We start from the raw sequence: 20538 nt of genomic DNA, 5'->3' as shown, positions 1-20538 counted from the left end.
TACATCTGTCTAAGAAAGTATTTGATATTATATCCTTTTAAGAGCTGGCACGTAGGAATTAATGTATTATGTTGATTATGAAAAGGAATAAGAGGGTAAAAGAGGACAAAAGAAGAAAAACATAAAACGACATGAATTAGAGCATTGCGCTCTGTCGTCCATATTATTATATACGTGAAGTTGCGATTCGTATATTTTATAATTTTAATATGTTATATGATTGCTTACACGACGATGTACGGTACATTTGACGTGTCTTTTACCTATAGGTACTGCTGCGTCACATAGTTTATACATGTATAATTAAAAAAAAAAAAAAAAAGTAACGTTGACTATATTAAAAATATTTTATTGAGAGTCTGGAGTTGGTAATCAAAATGAATGACGCGCGAAAATTTAATCAAACAAAGAGTAACAATATAACGGATTGGATATAAAAATAAAACGAAAAATTATTCGCAAGATTGGCAATTACGATAGTCGATTTTGCAAAATTATATAAAAATGTTTTGACTATGTTGCTGTATTTAAAAGATTAAAAAAAAAAAAAACTAATGTTGTACATAAAATTCTAGATAGGTGACGAAATAATGGCTAAAACTATCTCTTAAAAAGAAAAAATGAAAAAAAAAATTTGATGAATCTTATAAACACACCTACACACCTATACACACACTTTTTTTAATTGTTCAAACAGTATCACAATTGTGTACACTCTGCTCCATTTTCAAATTTTGCCTAAATTAATTTCTCCGTTTGTTTTTTATTTATTTATTGATTTTTTTTTTTCGAATATGCACAATATAAAAATCATTTTTAAAAAAAGTAATAAGTAGAGCCGCACGCGTACGCGACGCGATCTATCCGAGCACAAAAATAATCCCTCAAAAGGAATTAAACAAAATAAAAATTAAGTACCACCAGAAATGTCGATTCAGGATTGCTTTGCAAATCTGTTGAATTTCTGAAAGAAGTAAAATAAGGCCTTCATAGCTTCAAATTTTAACACAATCTCATGAAAAAAATCACTAACTGGATTCGAGATATGTAGCGCCAAAACGAAAAAGAAAAAATCAAATAAAAATTAAAAAAACAAAAATAAATAAATAAAAAAAAAAAAAAAATAGCGAAAAGATTTAAAGAGATGTATAAAATACATGTATGCCTGCAGGTTTGGCATATTAACATTCGTTGGAAAGCGTGGAGAGTGGGTACACACTGTGTCGGCGATATATGCGTTGCGTTGGAAAAAAAAAAAAAAATGTTACTCGTTGCGAACGAAAAGAAATTTAATAGGCGTGCACCCTCTCTTTCACCTCTATAGGCTGTGAAGACGCGAGTTAAGCGGCGATAAACTTGCTCGAAACCTCAATCATATGTGTCAAATCAAGTACATGAATTCTCTATCTTTTAAACGAATAAACATACAATATACACGATACAATTTCACAAATGAGAAATCAGTCGAGTACCTAATCATGATTTTCATCTCAAGTATTACCTAATTCTACCTACAAAAATCTTATAAATCTTGTTATCATTATTATAACCCTTTTTAAACAATTCATCTTTTCCTGACAGACATTAAGCACGTCATTATACGCTATGTGCAAGAATTTTCAAGTACATGAATAATATTGTGTAGTAGAAAAATCAAAGTGTTTGTTACAAAGACAAAGTTATATAAAAATACATTTTGTGTCCTAACAAATTTATTTGAATTGCGAAAAAATAGATTGAATGTCCATTCCTTACTCTTTTTTTTTTTTTTTTTTTTTTATCGTTATTGTACATTACTACTATTTTTATTGTTGTACTATCGAACAGTCGACATACGAATGTATTTGTCTCGTATTTTTTAATTTTATTGTACCATTTTAGTGTATACCGTTGGATACCGGTTCAACTGATCAATAATAATAAAGAGAAAAGTGCGTATTATTTGAATCAATTTATTTTTCGTAAAAACATCAGTGAAAAACAAGTTTATGTTGCGGCAAAAATTTTTTTGAGTCGATTCTCCACGAGAATGTATTATAATTATAATTATTATTTTTATTATTGCATATAACGAGGGAGAAGTCGAAACAAAAAAGAAAAAGAAACAATGTTGAAAGAGAAGTGCATATATACATAAATATAAATACAAAACATATATTATATTTGTAGATAATAATAAAAAAAGTCTTTAGTCATCTAAAATAGAGAATAGAGTCAATACTGTGAAATACCTATAATCCATTTTAGCAGTTAGTGAAAAAAAAAACAAAACAAAACAAAAAAATACTTGTAATTAACTTATGAAAAAAAAAAAAAAAAAAAAAAATGATTTATGACAAAGAAAAGTATATTGCGATTGAAACGACTAAATAAATATGATCTACCTACGACTACTTTATTACGTGTATGTATATATGTATAAATATTTTTTTTATTCCTCTCCACCTGTATTCCTCCGAAACGTCTCCAAGCCCGGAGGAAGAGTAGCAAGTGGTCAAGGAAGAGGATTATGCGGGCATGAAGTAACTTATTTTGGGAATATCAATGTTATTCACTTGTTTATTATTGTTCATATCTCGATGGTCAACTGCTTTATCTCGGGGGCCTCTAGTCCCTTTCATCACAGAAACGCGGACCTCTGTCACTCGCTGGTGGTGACGCAGAAAATGTTTCCATCCACAGGGGAAGTCTTTGAGAAAACACAGTGGCCTGTGATCTAACTGGCTGGAGGAGTTACGGTTCGACCACTCATTTTATTTCTTCCCTCTTGGGCGGCAGAGGAAGGGAAAAATATATTCAATCAACTATACTTATACATATATTATCTTGCTCCATTTTATATAGCTCGGATTTTAACAAGTGTTAACGTTTATCTAGAAAATCTTTGATTTACAATAACGTTTTTACTCAATCAACCCCATTGGGAAAAAAAGGGTGATAAAAAGTCGCTTAATATTATGAATTTTTTATCACTTGGCTAAGTGAGCGGCTGCGGTTCATTAAAATACAATAATTAAATATTACCGAGAAAAAATAAAAGCGGTTATATTAAAAACTGTAGTTACAGCAGCAGTATAATAAATCATTGCTGTGATAATACGAATAATTTGGATTAATTATGATTATTGTAATGAGGACAATCACAATGATAGCTATTGAGTAATGGCTATTTATTTTATCGAATTGTCAGACAACTTTTTATTACTAATTACGCTTGAATTTTAACATAAAGATTTTTGAGTTTTTCATAGTGAAGTAGGAAAAATTGAAAATCATAAATTACATGGTAGAAAACTGAAAGAAATGAAAAGGAAACATTTTCTCGAGAGTCACCAACATAACAATATACTGTTAAATGGTTATCTTTGCTATTATCCTTTTTCCCTACTTTGGGCGGTTTTTTTTTTTTTTTTTTTTTTTTTTTACCTTTGGACGTTTACTGCACTCTCAGTAGGAAAATTATAGAGTTCGAACCTGGCGCGCATCTAACCAGAGCACAACGAGTCCTCGGTCCTGCAATGGGGCTTGCCCTGCAGGATACACGCGTCGACAGGTATGAAAATTACTATTTAGTATCAAATAACAAATAAAACTGTAACTAAAATGCTTATGTGTATTTATGATATTTTTGGCATGGGGAGATCGAAGCAAAAATAATAATAATAAGCGAAAAAAAATTCACACGAGAATTCAGCTCACTTTTTGATACTTTAGTTCTCTTTGAACGAGTTTTTGAGAAGAAAAACTATCGAAACCATCATTTTATGTATTTGCATTTATAATCTCATACTATGGACACCAAAATGTTTAAAAATAATCGAAAAGTATAATCCAATTAACAGTAGTATAAATTTAACTTCTTTTTTGGGTCTTATCAAATTATTCGATTTGTTTTATATTGCAGCTGGATGAGTATGAAGTAATAGTATATATTATATAATATTAAATACTATGCAACAATACAAAGTTTTTGTGAAATAATTTTATAAGTAAGTATGTTGTATTTACCATTAACGCTACGCGCCTTCGTTACAATAAAAAAAATCTCCATCCTAGTGTATCATATACATGTATATATTTATTCGTGCCTATATATATATATTTTGTGACGTAACAATTTACGGAGCAAACACTTAACCTGTAGTCTGCTGTGTTCACAGACACACACAGTGCCTGAAAAGCAGGCAAAAGTTCGTAATTTTTGTTTTTGTTTTTACGTAGTAGTCTTTTAGTTAATGTTTAGTTAAATAAAGAAGTACATGCATTTTTGCATCATAATATTAATTTGATCGTTTAATCTTTGATAAAATCATTAAATCATTTAGTAATCTCTTAACCTTTTGATGTTATTGTCAAACGTTATGTTGTGATTGAAATATTTTGAAAAAAATTTTGTTCACATTTATGTAACAATCTTTCAAAAATACTGTTACTTTTGTCATTGTGATTATGATTACTCAGTTGTAGACCGAATTCGTGACATTTATGTTAGATCAATAAGTAATAACAAGATATTTTTTTAATCAATCACTTTACTTTTCAGTGGGTGGACATGAAAATCAAATCCACAATGAATATGGTTGCTCTGACACTGGAGGTGTCAAGGCCATGGCCATCCAGGGCCGAATGGCTCGTGAAAGAGAAAGATTAATTGGCATGACCGATGAGGAACGAGCTTGGAGAGCTCAATGGTTAAAAGATCAACACCTGCACGGAGAGCCTGTAGAGCCAAAAAATTATTATGTAGAAAGATATAATCCTATCAGAAGATTTTATAGATACCCTTTGGATAAGCTGGAAAGTGCATTAAAACCCCTTATTGTAAGTAGCTATTAATGTAACAAACGATCCATACTTTAGATGAAGTTATTCTTATTTATTACAATAAAATTATAGCTATCATTTTTCATTATTGAAACATAATTAATAAATCAGATTTTTCACTACAGGGTACAAACAAAGCTATTATAACAAGACATGTTATTGGTAAAGGTGGATTTTTGATAGCCAGCATATTTTCCACATGGTACTACTTCAAGTATAATGCAGGTGTAAGTTGAAAATTGAATGATTTTCTTTAAATAGCCAATTAAATACTACTATCTCAAATCTTTGATTATTTATAGGATTGGACAAGAAAAGGTGGATGGAAAGTTACCTACAACAGAATTCCAACATATCCTGGAGATCCAGGCTATCCCAATTTCAAAGAGAAGACAGCACAAGAGTTTGCTACTTTTGGTTTTGAAAATTCACCCATATAAAAGAATTTCACGGAAAATCTGTACAATATATTACTCGATAGTTAAAATTATAATAAAATATATTACGTTTATTTGCCTTTTTTTTCTATGGTTTAACAATCTCAATTATTATGTGTTGCATGTCAGCTATTCATGATTTTGAACACTAATTTTTTGTACTTGTCAATTTACCTTTATACAATATTACTCTGTTTCTGTTGTCTACCGGCTAAACCTGAAACTACATGTATATACCTATATTGCACGCACATTTTTTAGGTTAGTGCATGGATAGTGTGCAATAGTGTGTAAACACTTAATGAAACTGGTATCCGCTGTCTCCAAGTTATTTTAATAGCAACAATTGAATAAACTGTGAATGAAATGGCAGAGATACAACTGAGTTTAGCTGAAAAAACGTTTATTCTTCACGGTGCAGATGTAAGTAACAAATGAAAATTTTTTGACAGAAAGCATGAAAAAAAAAAAAAAAAATTTGTGTAACGTGGGTTTGACAATAGAGTAGAGAGATCTGTTAACAATTCTTACGTTTAAAATATGTAATGACACTCATGTAACAATGGACTATGGATATACAATTTTAGGGAAATTTTCGAAGTGATGGGAGAAGCAGAACAGATTATAGATGTATGGAGTTGGAAACAAAACTGTTGGGCCAAGTCCATGGATCAGCAAGGCTAAGAATCGGAAATACAGATGTTCTTGTAGGTGTTAAAGTGGAAATCGATGTACCATATCCTGAAAATCCTCATGCAGGCAAATTGGAATTTTTTGTTGACTGGTGATTACAATGGTGATTTCAATAGAAGTAGTTTTTTTTACAGCTACCAATTAACTGATGAATTGATGATTTTAGTTCAGCCAATGCTACACCAAGTTTTGAAGGCAGAGGTGGAGAAGAATTGGCTAACGAAATCAGTAGTGTACTTGCATGTGCATATCAGTCTCCCGATGCTATGGATCTGTCTCAATTATCAATACTGCCATACAAAAAATGTTGGAAGCTTTTTGTAGATATTTTGGTATGTTTCGTTTTAACACGACTTTGTATTTTTATTTTTATTTTTTATTACTGAGGTATTAACAAAAATTAGTGCAGATCCTAGAATGTGGTGGCAATTTATTCGATACAGTTGGCGCTGCAGTGAAAGCAGCTTTGTACAGCACAGAAATTCCAAAAGTAAAAGGTGCTATGCTGGATGGTGGTGAAGCGGATATTATTTTATCAGACGATATCTATGATAGTTGGAAGTTAGATGTTACCAACTTTCCAATTATTGTGACATTGTGCAAAGTATGTTTTAAATTGACTAGCTACTTCTACAAATAAACTTGAAAAATGACTAATGGCATTCAAAATTTCAGATTGGAGATAATTGTGTAGTTGATCCATCTTGTGAAGAAGAAACGTGCAGTAGTGCAAGCATAGTTGTATCAATTTTACCTAGTGGTAAAGTGTCATCTATGATTAAAATGGGATATGGTAGCTTACTACCTTCTACATTAACTAAATTTTTAGAGGTAAAATTTATTATTTAGTCTACAAGTAACTATATCTATCGTATAATATTTTTCATTGTATGATATAATTACAGATGGGAAAAAGTGTTGGTATTAAATTGAACACTGCAATAATGTGCGCTTTGAAGAGCGAAGATGAGTTGGGTGCAAACAGAGAAATCGTTGGATTTCTCAGATAACAAAGCCAAAGAGTTTGTTATTTTTAATATGCATAAAAGTTTTTAAATTAATAAAACAATTTTTATTTTGATTAAAATTTTAATTTGCTTTAAATTGATTTTCTAAAAACTTGTTCAATGATTCTTGATCACGGTTTAACCATGCTGCATTCAGTTTAATAGTTTCAATGCTCTGCTGTACAGTCCTTTCAGTTCCCGAAACAGCATTTTGTTCGAAAAATTCTTTAATATCAGGTACAATTTCCTCTGAAGTGAATTTTATCGTCACCGTTCCTACGATGTTTGTTAATAAATTTCCCGCTTGGCAGCGCTGAACAAACAATTTTAAATTGCTTTTAAAATATTGCCAGGCTAGAAGACGTCCTTGATGATTACTTGCAACAGAGTTAAGGGCATAAATTGTATCCTGAGCTCTTACTTCTTCGCTCATTGAAAACTCGAGGATTCTTTGGAGAATATTCAAATCTTTGATAGCACCTAAAGAACTCAAGATTCTATTTTTCTCTTCATGGGCATCAGTGTCTCTGTAGAGAGATAGTATTTTCTCGAAATCCTCTACACTCCCATTTAATAATACTGCGCGATAAACAAGACCACGAAAATCAGCTGGTAAAATACTTTGCTTCGTAATATGAAGCTCAAATAGACGTTTTGCTTCCTCAATAACAGCTTCATCGCCGAATTCGACAAGTTGGCTTAGAACCAAAGTTCTGTAAATCGATCAAAAGTAAGTAAAAATATTTTGCAAACGCAGGCAAACAAGAAAAATTATGAAACCTTAGCAAAGTATCCAAATGATGTTCGTTTGGTTTAGCCGACCAGCCGAGTTTTGCTTGAATTCCTTGCAAAAGATTTCTTCCAAATGCTTGAAACCAATGAATGATTTTTTCCAAGTGGGACAAAATACTATTGATTTTTCTTAAACTATTGATAATAGAAGACCAAATAATGTAATCACTTTCATTCTTAAATTCATTTAATAATCTTAAATATTCAACTGTTGAAGTGTGTCCAGACTGAGCTGTAGCAAACAAATCATCCAGTAAGCCAAGTCTATCAAAAGTTGGTAAGCTTTTTTCTTGAACTGCTGATATCAGTTTCTCAAATAAATCAGTACTATACATGGTCCTGTAAAATCCAACCGTCCCTGTATTTACTTTGATCCAACTTTGCTTGGATATACCTTCAATTTCTACATCTTTCGTTATTTCATCTAAAATCACAATTTTTAGTACCTTTTCTGGATTTTCAGCACTACTAATGGAAATCGGGATCAACCAAATAGTATTAGCCGTATTATTAGGACTACCAATATAAAATCTTTTCTGAGAAATGGTAAGAATACGATTTTTTGAGTTTTTAAAATTTTTTTCAGTAACAGAAACAAGCGGATAGCCTGGCATCTTTGTCCAAGTTGACATGATACTGCCGATCGGCTTATTACTAGATTCTTCTAAAGATTTCCATAGATCTGCAGTCTGAACATTAGAATAAGCATGCTTTTTGAGATACAATTTCATTCCTTCTTTAAAGTCCTCATCACCAATATAATTATATATCATTCTAATGACACTGGCACCCTTATTGTAGGAAATTTCATCAAATATTTCAGCTATTTCTGACGGATTTTTTATTGGTACTTCAATAGGATGAGTATTCACCAAGGCATCAAGTTCTAAAGCTTTAATATGTTTTGTAGTTAAAAATCTGGACCAAATACTAAACTCTGGATATAAATTGTCGACACATAAGGTTTCCATGAATGCAGCGTATCCTTCATTCAGCCATAAATGAGTCCACCACTCCATTGTCACAAGATTTCCAAACCACTGATGAGCCAATTCATGAGCAATAGTTAGTGCGGCCCTTTCCTTCTTGTCTGTTGAACTGTTTGAGTCAACAAGAATGACAGCTTCTCTAAACGTAATAAGTCCCCAATTTTCCATTGCCCCAAAACTAAGCTCTGCCATTGCAACCAAATCTATTTTTGATAATGGATATGGGATGTTGAAGTAAGATTCGTAAAACGGTAAACACTTCATTGCTGTGTCAAGAGTGAACTGACTCTGATCTAGTTTATCTTTTGGGGCATAAACGCGAATTATTTTGCCATCATTCAAATTTTCAAGGAAACCATAATTGCAAACCATGAATGCAACTAAATAAGTAGACATAATGGGTGTTTTTTCATAACTAATACTTGTAAGGTTTTCTGAAGATTTCTTAGAGATCTTGATAGGCTGAAATTATATTTTAATTGATGGAAAAAACAAAAAAAAACAAGGTATCAGAAGTAGTTGTTTAATCCATACCATATTGGAAATTGCAATGTATCCTTCTTGGATTGTTAAGGTAATATCAAATGTAGCTTTAATTGCTGGCTCATCCCAGCAAGGAAAACATCTCCTAGCATCTGTGGGTGCAAATTGAGTAACAGCTGCATATTTTGTCATCCCATTGCTATAAATGTAAGTTTTGTTCCAATTAATGCAAAATTATAAATTTTCGAAAGTAATCTTACCTAGTATATTTGCTACGATAAAAACCATTCAACTGCTCATTTATTATCCCATCAAACTCGAAAGAGAGATAGCCGAGATCTCCTGTGGGAATTTCTTTTGAAAAAGTTATGCTGACTATCTCATCTGGCACGTTGTATTCAATGCTTTGAGCATTTATGATATCTTTGCCTCCATTAATGTTGTATGAAACAGTCTTAATTTTAATATTTAAAGAATTCAAAACTATAAATTTTGTGGATTTCAACACCTGTAAAATCAAGAAAAATTTGATTAATTATTTTACCAATGGGAAAAATTTAAATTCATATGAAAAATAAATTTTCTTACATTTATACAAACATTTTGTTTACCACTATAGGTAAAATCATCCAAATTAATTGTTAACAAAATTTCGTAATTCGTAGGCTTTACACTTGTCGGCAAACGACTAAATTCCGTCATATTTGTTGCTGAATTGGATATAGTTGTTTGCAACATGTAAATAAACTTCGTAAGTACAATCAGGTGCAAATAAATTAAGAAATTAAAATAAAAAGTTTTACAACAAAATAATACGATATACCTTGCTGTCACACGTGCGCCTTTAACATCAGCTCATCAGCTGACTAGCAAATCTGGGACGCACAAAAAAAGAGAAAAATTTTATTCAAAGCTTTCACAAGTTTGATTGGTTTTATTATCGTCGCTTACTTAGTTATTAACAGTCGAACACAAAGAATTTTCCATCAGAATAATTTTAAATCTGACGTTTGGGGATTCCCACGATGGCCGTGATTAAAATGTTTTTTTAAATTTTTTTACCTTCCAAATCTTACAATGTTAAGTGTGTTAAATCGTGAAATACAGTTATTAAAATTTTTAAAACTTCTGATTTAACTTACAAATTTAAATTTTGAGCTTGAAAATATTCTTATGCATGTCACACCAACGGTACAAGAAAATTTTTATAAAATAAAATTTCTAAAGTGTTCCATTTCCATTCCATAACACTTTACGGAAATATTAGAAGAATTTTTTTTACTGTAAGTAGTAGAAGCTAATTTAATAAAACTTAATAATTAATGTTCATCGAAAATTTCTCAATTTCCTCGATTAATTTTTTTATTAAATCTTAAAATTATAACCTTTTTGCTCATTTGCTTATGTTACCAACAATCAGTAGATCGGTATTCTCGATCTTTAGTTTATCTACACACACCCACACCACAAAAACTTATATATAGGTATAGCTTAATATATTGAAAAATAAAAATGAAGAAGATGAGTAGATTGTGCAAACGTGTAGTGTGACGGCGACGGTGCAGTTCAGTCCAGACTACCATCAGACACACTCTCCAGGCTCAAGTTATCCAGTCTTACAATGTTCGATTCTGCATGATTTTGATCTATTTGATCGTCATAGCAGAAAAGTGCAGTACTTATACCATACAGCAGTGCTGTACGGTTTGCAGGCTCGTCATTGCCTGAATCCGTAAAACTGCGAAAAATCAACGACGTAGTAAGGGAACGAGAGAACATCAGCACCCTTGTTCTGCGTCGGATTGTGAAAAAACACGATGGAGACCGAATCACTCGACCTCGAGGACGGCGAAGTCGTTGACAACGACGACGAGGTCAGCCTTGCACATCCACTACGAGTAATTTAGCTGCATACACCGATTGCGGCACATCTAACCTGTTCGCACGCTTTTTGCGTTTCTCTGATTGATTTTTGCTTAAAACTTCTTTCTAATTAAGTTCATGGTGGGCTTGTGCAACATTAATTTTGTCAATGCTTGCTGTAGAACATCCTTCTTTTCTGACAAATTTTCATTTGCTTAATTCATTGTTTAATGTTGATTCATATGATTTTCCATTTACAGGCAAGTGATGATTTCGGGACCTACAAGATTGTGCAGAGACCTCACAATGTACTTCTAATTTTTCAATATCTTTTCATTAACTTAATCATGCGTTATTTTAATGTTAATGTGTATGATTTTTAATTTACAGCAAGTTGGTGCTTTTGGGTCACAGAAGGTCTTGCAGAGACCTCGCAATGTAGTTTAATTTTTTTTTTTTTAATTTTTTTAATTTCGTAATCTTTTTCGTTTTTTAATTTTAATTCATGCAATTTACTTATTTCCAGCAAGCTGATTCTTTTGGCCCATACAAGGTCTTGCAAAGACCTCATCACGTGGCTTCTGTACCAGAACAGTCAAAAAATCTCGGGTACAGTGACGAATCGGATTTGTCAGGAGCTACTGAAAGCGATTCAGATTCAGATGATGGGCCTAAATTCGTTAAACGACCTAAAATCAAGATAAAGCGATGTAAAACATCAAGTCACCAATCTAGGTCTGCAAATGACAAATACAAAGTTTGGTGTAGACAAGTGCAGGAAGAATCACTGACAGAAGATTTGCTCTCTTGTGGTGTTACCAAAAGTCAGTATCGCGATCGCAACGTGGAAAGTTATGATTACAAACTTTCATGTAGACGTGATGACAAGCACAGGGATAATACTTCAGAAGAAGAAGATCAGGAGGTAAAGCCGAGAGTGACTAAAAAGAGGACGTGTTCCGATAGGCGTGATGTTAAGTTAAGATTGGGCAAAAGAAGAAACAATCCTGAAGAAAATAAAAAAGGATCAGCTCGCACGATTTTAGATTTGACTGTTACAGCTGAGTCAACTGAGGAGGATGTAGCTGCTGATATTGCTGACAAATTATCAGAAAAAAAAGATGCTCTGATAAGTGAGTTGATAATTATTTACTTGTGTTGCTTTGCATGTGTAATTTATGTCTGAATATTTTTGATTAATATTCACAACTTGTTATTTTAGGAAGGATAGTTGATGTTTTGGGGAAACAAAAAGCCATTTACTTTTTTGAAGAAACAAAAAAAATAGAGGAGGAAGGTGGCATGTTGATTATGAATGGTTCCAGAAGGAGAACTGCTGGTGGAGTTTATCTTTTCCTCGTCAAGAATGATGATCACATTCCTCAACCGAAAATTCGCGAGATATTTTATCAAGAAAAAAAAGAAGTTGTAGACAGAAGAAAAATGATTGAAGCGTCACATAGAAACCAAAAGAGTCAAGAACTTATGAAGTTGTTAGAGAGTATGTAGGAATTTTTCAGCAAACAATGTAAATGAAAAAATAAAATCACTAAATTAATGCTTATGGTTCTTTCAGACGGTTCAGATAAGGACCTACCAACTTTGTTGAATCGAGCAGAGCTCTCAACACAACAAATTGCAGAGGAAGTTCGGTTGTTAAGAGGGGAAGGAATGGATAGAATCACTATCGATTCCGAACGCACGGTTACCAATCCACCACCAAGTCCTGTGACTGATGATCCGGACCACTCCGAGCTAACGACATCCAACCCCGATTGCTTGAGGCATGTTCAGGATTACAGCGACGATTTCCTCGATCTTGGTGTAGAAGTTGACATGGAGGTGTTTTAAGTCAATTAACCGAATAAGTTTTCATCGTCTTTTTCTTGAATCATTTCAAAACACCTCAGAAATTGTTAATTTCAATACTATAGATTCGTAATATTGTTTATTGTTCTTTAAGGTAAACTTTGATTTTTTATAATTATAATGATTTAATAATAATGTCCAATATTAAAGAAAGCGTTTTTGTTATTGTAAATACGCGCGTGTTAAGAAAAAGCTAAAGTTGTACAGACCTTTGCAAATATCTATGTGAAATTTCGTAAATAATTAGAAAACTTTGTGTAATTGAACAAACAAATAGCCATAATGAAAAAAAAAAAAAAAAAACTAAGAAAAACAATTGGTAATTGTTAAAGTAACGAAAGATTTTTCAAAATATTTGCATGATAAGTAATTCATTGCATCATCCGAGAATGAATTATACATTGCCATTTGTCATTTTTATAGAAAATAAATCCGTTTGGAGAGATTAAATGTAATAAAGACTTTATAAGTATTATAAAGCAAATAAAAACCATAAATTTATATAAAAAATTTAATTTCGTTTAATACTGTTGACTATTTACACTTTGTATGAAAAAAGTTTGTACAAAACGTATCGCTAATACAAGATATAATACTTATGACATTTTTTCTAACAACAGTAGTAAAAATTCAAAACGTTCCTTCACCTGAAATATTTCAAATAAATTACATTTAGAAATTACAAATAAAATGGTTTTCTTTTTTATTTCTTATAAAAATAAATAATTACCTGTTCAACAGGTCGTTTCAAGAGTAAGCTAACTAAGTTGAAAGTTTTTTCAGAGTAGTCTTTTTGAATTTGCTCCAACAGTGTTCTGTCATCTTCCATTGTCCAAGATTTATTTATATCTATTTCAGCTTCTGTATGACTATCGGAGTCACTGAATATTTCTGTTTTTTCTCTACCTGGTAAACTTCCTTTTTCCGGGCTTGTCAGATTGTCATCTTCATGGCTATCCGTACTAGTTTCTTCTATTTTACAGTTGACTGAAAAATAATTTTATAGCGTCAATAACGTATCTCACATTTAAAACTCTTTTAAGTACCTTCATAAAATTCTTTTTGTTCCACGAAAGTAGGTTCGCCTTGATCGTCATCAGCCGTTTGTTTTGTTTTTTCATCTTTTTTATCACTCTTCTTATCACGTTTACATTTTACAATGGCAGTTTGAACTTTGGTAGCAGATTTGAGTGGCGATTTTGACGTTTTTTTAGATTTCACCTTTTCTTCATTGTCCTTAGCCGGAGAAACTTTGGAAGGACCTACTTTTGCGCCATCAGGCTCTTCCGATATGGAATCACGTTTTGAATATTTTCGACGTTTTTTCGGCGGTGGAGATGGAATGCGTTTAGTAGTCTTTAACGATACTCGAGAGATATTTTCCAACTTTTCTTCTTCAGCACCGGGAAACGTGATTTTGGCCGGCCTTAAACCTTCCGGGGTTTGCAAATAAACTCTTCCATTCAAAAACTATAATTTACGTAAGAAATTGTGTCAAAACAAGCTTGTTGCAAATTAATCAAGAGAATAAGCAATTTCTTACTCTTGTTCCACAAGCTGCGCAATGCTCATTCGTCCCTTTTGATTTGGTCTCATCATTTCCTGCATGACAGTCGCACTTGCAACTATCACCACCATAAGGATCTTCCTGAATAGACAATACCGGCAAGTCAATACTTTCGTACAATTCTGGTGCATCTTCATCGAACTCTTTTTGTTTGTCATGCGATGGTCCCGAGGGACAAACTAGATTTTCAAATGAGCCGGGCGCAAACAAACTGAACAAAAGAATATTCATTAATTAAAAAATGTGGCGTTATTCACGTATGTTCAACTGTATTACTAGTCTAGTGTAAATTTACGATTTATAAAATGAAACGTGCATACCTTTCAGGAGGTTTCAATTTCGGAAATAAGTGCAGAAACATATCTATGATCATAGGGTGGCCCTTAAAGACAGAGTTTGTAGTATTCAACAACGTTCCTACATTTATATGAGGATCTGAGGCCATTTGCGTTAAAGCCTGCATGATTTTTGCTATTCGGGATGGTTGTTTTGAAAAGTAATTTTGTGTGATGAGAAAAAAATCCGAAACTGTCATCAACATCAAGTATTCCGCGGCTTTGTTGATCATGACAGCTTGATGGGGTTTCAAAAATAACACAAACTCCGAACAGAGATCTGGATGATCTTTCAGCTTTTCACAAATATCTTTGTAAAACTCGATTGCAAGAATATCTTTCTCAGATTTTTTAGAGTTGCATGGCGATTCGGCGACCTCCGCACAGTCATCAGTGCATTCAGGTTGACATGCTTTTTGCATATTTTTTTCAAATTCGACAAAAGATTTGGCGATCATTTTAAACAATTCTGGATCTTGCGATTCTAATCTTTCGTGTACTCTTTGAAAATAAGAAGAGGCAAATCCTTAAACAAAATTTATAAATAAGAAATTAAAATGGTATAATTCATTGACTTTTACAATAAAAACCATGCATACTGTGAGCTCTCTCGTTTTCATCAATATTTCTTTGTGCATCTATGAGTCTTTTTAAATTTTCCTGTTCTCTGGCTTGTTTTGTTTTTTTCCGATTTGTTGTATTCTTTCTTATAGTCGTACTAGCCAACATAAGCTCAGCTATTTCATCTTCGTTGTCCTTTAATTAAAAAGAGATTATATTTTTATACAGTAAAGTAATTGCAAAATTAATAAATTACCCTTTATCTTACCCCTTTGTCAACTGAAAGTAAATCTTCGCTGTCTTCGTTTTTGTTATCTTCTTTATTTTCTTCCACGTTACAACTGGATGTCGAAGTTCTTGAAGACATTGCTTGAGCTAGGAGTTTCATATTTTGAACACTTTTTATTTTAGCCAGTCTGGGAGTAGTCATCCTGAGACGAGTCGGTCTCGTTTTTTCTTCATCTGTCTCGCCAGCTCTTTGACTTTTAGCCGATTCGGCATCGGATTTAGTTTCATTCACCTTCAACTGAGCCGCTCTTGTTTTCATATTGCTTTTTGACACTGCGATAGAGGAACACTTTTTTGGAGTTGTCTTTGACGTGGATATACAAGGTTCGATTTGTATCTCAGGTTCTATCTTAATCACGTTTTGCTCCAGTGTTTCGGAGTTTTCATTTTCATTTGTATTTTGTATCGATACATTACTGGCTATACTCTTATCAGGTGTCATTAACGATGGCATATGAAACATGTAAACCATCGGATTTCTTAGATCATGATTTGCATCTGCTACATTCAAAGACATGACAGAGCTATCCGTTTTTTTCATATTTTTTTGGGGGCTTTTGGGAAATTTCAAAAACTCATCGAGATCATTCTTTTTCATCTGAAAGAATAAAGTTAAATGTTTGATCAATTTTATACTTTAGATCTAAAATTTTGTTTGACTCACGCTAAGTATAAATTTTTTCCAGTTATTTGGTAAAACTTCGATAGGCTGATCTATAGGTGCTAGACGTGGATATAAAGGTAAAACTTGATGCTCAACTTTAGGAGCCGTCCCGTGAACAAAGTAATCCTAAAAAAATACATTTTTTGTATGAATAAAACATCAATTTACTCAATTAATTATGAATAAAAAACGGTATTTATTTTACTTATTTTACTTTTCACATTTTTGAAATAAACAAGCTTACCTTTATGATATTATCTTTTTTACTCCATTTACGTTTTTTAATGTAATACATCAGTGCACTCATACTTCTTACAGGTATTAAATACTTTTGAATATCCCTTACAGCATCATTTAAAAAATCGATATCTTTACGAAATTGTTTTTTAGAACTCTTATAGTATGAAATAAACTGTTCCAAACCAATAGCAATAAGACTGTAAAATAAAATTTAAAACAAAAAATTTCAGCTGCTGGATAAAAAATTTAATTTTTTCAAAAATTAGGCATTGAAAAAAATAGAGCATACTTTTCTTCCGAAGGTAAATATCGTATAGTTTTATTACTGCCAGTAACACTTCTGGGAAAGACTTCTGGTAACATTTGAGGATGCTGGAGTGCTTTACTTTCAGCCATTAACTTAATAAGTTCTGGATGGAAATTTGGTACGTATTTTCGTGAGTTTTCAAAATATAATATTTCTTTTTTTTCTTCCGTTTCTAAGCCCTCAACATATTCATTTGAAAATACTGGATCATCTAATTTCGACTCCCAATCTGATATTAATTGTAAAGCGTCAAAAAGATTTCCAGCTAAAAATTTCGAGTTATCATTGGTACCTAAAGTACTAAAAAATTTTAATAAATGCAATCATGAATTATTACGGAAAAAAATTTTTTTAAATGATTTGAAAAAAAACATTGTTCATCATTAATACCTTAAGCTGTTTAAAAGATCTTTACAGACTTTAGATATATAGTGCAGTTTGGGATGTTTGTAAGTCATTAAAATTTGTTGTGCTAACAATTGAACGTGTTGGGACATTTGTACAGACAATAATTGCTGCACATTGATATCGATATACTTTGGAAGTTCCGGTTCCGCTAATACTGTTATTAAATCTACCATTGGATTCATCTGAAACAAAAATTGAAAGATTAAATCAACAAACAGATCAATATTTTTAACGTATTTTTTTTTGCAAGTAATCAAAGTATTGCATACGTTTATAAAATTATTTGTTGGAGATGCTGTACATGTATCTATTTTTTTCTTTTTTGTTAATTTTTGCAGTTGTAACTGTTCTTCCTGTTCACGTGTTTTTTCATCTCTTACACTTTTATCCCCATGCTCACCGAGCTGTGCTATTAAATCTTTTAATTCATGCTTTGGTATTTTAACTGCTCTATCATGTCGTAACTCTTCTTTGTCCACTAATATTAATTTTTAACTTTAAAACCTGATCATTTATACAGTTAGTTGAAGTTAATGAAGAGTATCATTATACTTACAGAAATCTAATTCTTTATCTTCTAAAATATTATATTCTGGGTCCTCTGGGTCATCCTCATTAATATTTACTTCTTGAGGCCCAGTTTCTTCTTTTTGATAACAAGATTGCAAAAATTGGGCCCAGTCTTCATCAGGTTCCCAATCACATTCATACATATCACTTGTAATGTCCGGAGGAACAAAAGCCTGTTCTATCTCTTCTAGAGGCGTTTCTTTCAGATTAAGTTTTGACCGAGTTCTGTGACCTATACTCTCTTCTTTGGTAGGAACATGTGGAATCCTGAAAAAATTTTAGTGTAAATGTTTTTTATTTGATAAATTTCTAGTTATTTATTGGCGGTAAAAAAACCTTACTGTGGAATTTTAAAAACACCTTCTTCATCATATTGTACTTCCAGTAATTGTAAGTCTTCTAAATTAAAGCTAGGGTCGTCAGGTGTTGCTGTCGTAGATGGCTGTGAGTCAATATCACTTCCAGTAGAACCTGTACATTCAACTTCTTTATCATCATCTTGCAGGTCCTTATCAGGGTCATATTCCTCATCCGACGAATTCTCTGAAAACTCTCCTTCAATGAGTACCTGAACTTCAGAAGTGTTTGTATGTTTCACTGGTGTTAAAGGTCCAAGAATGTCAGGGTGCGATACACCTAATTCCCTGATTTAAGAAAATCAAAAAAATTGCTTAAGTTTTGTTGAATGTAAATACATTTCATACAAAATGTTTGCAAGTCAATGTACCCACTTGGCTTTCGATCTTGTCAACTTGGGCTCAAAAATGATATCACCCATTGTCGGAGACTTTTGTACCATTGCTTTGACTAGTTCATGAGAAATGACATGTTTAATGATATTCTTTACATTAGTTGCAGTCAGATTGGTCTTGGCAGCCTTCTCATCCAACTGCCTTTCAAGCTCTTCTTCTTTTTTCTTAACAAAAGCCGTGTCACCGAGCGATTCTCTCTTTTTACTCGCATTATTTTCAAGGATTTCCATTTCTGTAGTGTCGATTTGCAAGACAGCTTCGGAATCCGTAGAGGATTTACTGTCATTGTCAACATCATCTAAATCAACGTTGAAAGAGAAAGATAGATTCTTTTTTCTTGATGAAATGTCCATTTTATCGTTTAATCCATCAAAAATCTGAAAAAAAATTTCACCATCATGAAAAACAAACACGGAAGTTTGTAATCCTTGTATTCAAACATTCACATTTTTCGTTTAGTCTTAGGGTACTTATTAAGAGAAAAATATTATTAAAACAATGAAAAAAAGGTTAAGTTTCTTGTTTTTGAAAACGTAAGATCATAACTCACTTGACGTACAGCTGACGGAAAAAAACGTTACAAAAAAAATCACACATTATCTACACTTGGTACTTGTCTGTCGATTCTTAAAAAAATTTGTGCACACTCGCGTCATTACTTATTTAAAAAAAATGCAGTTAATGTACAATTAACTTTGTTTCTAAGAATAAAATAAGGACACGTAAACAACCACTCTTTAATCGTTAATCCTTGCGAGGGCGTCCGTCTCTCTCTTCCACGTATTCGGCGTTGAAAAAAAAAGGCTAGTTTAGCGACATTTTTCAATCTAGTAAACCATGATGCGGTAGTAACTTAAACTAAAACTTATCCCACACGTCCCGTGCCGCCTGACGGCCTGACCTGCCACCCGCCTCAAGCTCTCAAGAATAAGTGACTCAAGTCTCTCAACCCTCAACCCGCGGCAGCAGGAGATAAGTGCAAACACACAACGATAGGGCGCGCTGGGTGCGTTCAAAAATTACTGTTAGTTACAGACAGTTACTCGGGTCGTTCGTTCCAAAAATGTACAGAAAATTTGACTTATTTAATTAGTATAGGGTACCCGTAAGTCATTAATGACAATAATGACTTCCACAACATTTCTTGGGGTCTTGCAAGTAGTCATTAATGACTACAAATAACTATGGTCGTTGTAATGAATGTAGTGACTGTAGTCATAAACTAGTCATTAATGACTACAAATGACTTCGGTCGTTAATGATTAGGATTAGAGATTAGACTGATTAGTAGCAGTAGTAAATGATTAGTCATTAATTGGTAGTCATAAATGACTGTTTTGACTGTAGTCATAAATGATTAGTCATTAATGACTGGTAGTCATAAATGATAATCATTAATGACTGGTAGTCTGGTAGTCATAAATGATAATCATTAATGACTGGTAGTCTGGTAGTCATAAATGACAATCTCATTAATGAATGTTTGGACTGTAGTGACTGTAGTCATAAATGATTAGTCAGTAATGACTGTTTTGTCTATAGTCATTAATGACTGATAGTCTAAATCATTAGTCGTTAATGACTGTAGTCATAAATCATCATAGTTACATGAGTCATAAATGATGAAAAGTGTAACATGTACCTACTTCACTATAGTCATAGAACCCGATTTTCGGATTCTTTCCTGCTTATAATTAGCTGTATTATTTTATACATAGCGTTTTCGAGCTACTTTTTCGGAGCACTCCGAGAGTACAGAACTCAACACCAACAAGTACTCTCAGAGTGCTCCATCCGGAGAGTAGTTGCTTGAAAACGCTATTAGGTACTCCTCTACCTATTACTTAATTGTTTCTTCAAATTTAAATATTTTTCCAATATTAGCTGAT

General features: G+C 32.5%; 5 protein-coding genes across 8 annotated transcripts; 3 read left to right on the top strand and 2 right to left on the bottom strand.

Moving 5' to 3' along the window:
* The first annotated feature begins 4130 nt into the window (after positions 1 to 4130).
* On the top strand, positions 4131 to 5335 carry ND-B17 (NADH dehydrogenase (ubiquinone) B17 subunit). The gene is made up of 4 exons (XM_014363006.2): positions 4131 to 4190; positions 4544 to 4821; positions 4950 to 5051; positions 5127 to 5335. Coding segments are annotated over exons 1-4 (519 nt in total). The 5' UTR covers positions 4131 to 4189; the 3' UTR covers positions 5265 to 5335.
* Positions 5336 to 5503: 168 nt separating this feature from the next.
* On the top strand, positions 5504 to 6991 carry Rrp42 (exosome complex component Rrp42). Its single transcript, XM_014362974.2, has 6 exons — positions 5504 to 5684; positions 5849 to 6045; positions 6121 to 6286; positions 6364 to 6558; positions 6630 to 6785; positions 6860 to 6991. The coding sequence occupies exons 1-6, from the start codon at positions 5628 to 5630 to the stop codon at positions 6962 to 6964; spliced, it is 876 nt and encodes a 291-aa protein (XP_014218460.2). The 5' UTR covers positions 5504 to 5627; the 3' UTR covers positions 6965 to 6991.
* Positions 6992 to 7003: 12 nt separating this feature from the next.
* On the bottom strand, positions 7004 to 10118 carry LOC106646828 (puromycin-sensitive aminopeptidase-like). The gene is made up of 6 exons (XM_014362973.2): positions 10049 to 10118; positions 9814 to 9935; positions 9486 to 9733; positions 9277 to 9424; positions 7742 to 9204; positions 7004 to 7674 (listed from the first exon to the last, which is right to left on the bottom strand). The coding sequence occupies exons 2-6, from the start codon at positions 9925 to 9927 to the stop codon at positions 7044 to 7046; spliced, it is 2604 nt and encodes an 867-aa protein (XP_014218459.2). The 5' UTR covers positions 9928 to 9935; positions 10049 to 10118; the 3' UTR covers positions 7004 to 7043.
* Positions 10119 to 10770: 652 nt separating this feature from the next.
* Phax (phosphorylated adaptor for RNA export) lies at positions 10771 to 13603 on the top strand. Of its 4 annotated transcripts, none has more exons than XM_014362903.2 (6): positions 10771 to 11099; positions 11349 to 11396; positions 11479 to 11526; positions 11615 to 12221; positions 12311 to 12589; positions 12665 to 13603. In XM_014362903.2, the coding sequence occupies exons 1-6, from the start codon at positions 11043 to 11045 to the stop codon at positions 12937 to 12939; spliced, it is 1314 nt and encodes a 437-aa protein (XP_014218389.2). In that variant the 5' UTR covers positions 10771 to 11042; the 3' UTR covers positions 12940 to 13603. The 4 variants fall into 4 exon arrangements, with proteins under 4 accessions (XP_014218389.2, XP_089447012.1, XP_014218390.2 ...); XM_089590886.1 differs by having other exon boundaries at positions 10771 to 11123; XM_014362904.2 differs by lacking the exons at positions 11349 to 11396; positions 11479 to 11526.
* On the bottom strand, positions 13497 to 19544 carry mute (gon-4 like protein muscle wasted). Its single transcript, XM_089590889.1, is given in 17 exon segments — positions 13497 to 13604; positions 13688 to 13944; positions 13983 to 14427; positions 14501 to 14746; positions 14844 to 15385; positions 15459 to 15615; positions 15689 to 16012; positions 16121 to 16306; positions 16373 to 16498; positions 16617 to 16809; positions 16902 to 17219; positions 17310 to 17509; positions 17597 to 17805; positions 17884 to 18164; positions 18239 to 18541; positions 18629 to 19026; positions 19200 to 19544. Coding segments are annotated over 16 exon segments (4212 nt in total). The 5' UTR covers positions 19003 to 19026; positions 19200 to 19544; the 3' UTR covers positions 13497 to 13553.
* Between the last annotated feature and the right edge of the window lie 994 nt (positions 19545 to 20538).

Source organism: Copidosoma floridanum, unplaced genomic scaffold (genome assembly GCF_036245765.1).
Source record: "Copidosoma floridanum isolate Cflo_tuat_1 unplaced genomic scaffold, Cflo_Japanese_pri ptg000013l, whole genome shotgun sequence".
NCBI lineage: Eukaryota > Metazoa > Arthropoda > Insecta > Hymenoptera > Encyrtidae > Copidosoma > Copidosoma floridanum.
This window is presented reverse-complemented; position numbering and strand designations above follow the sequence as displayed.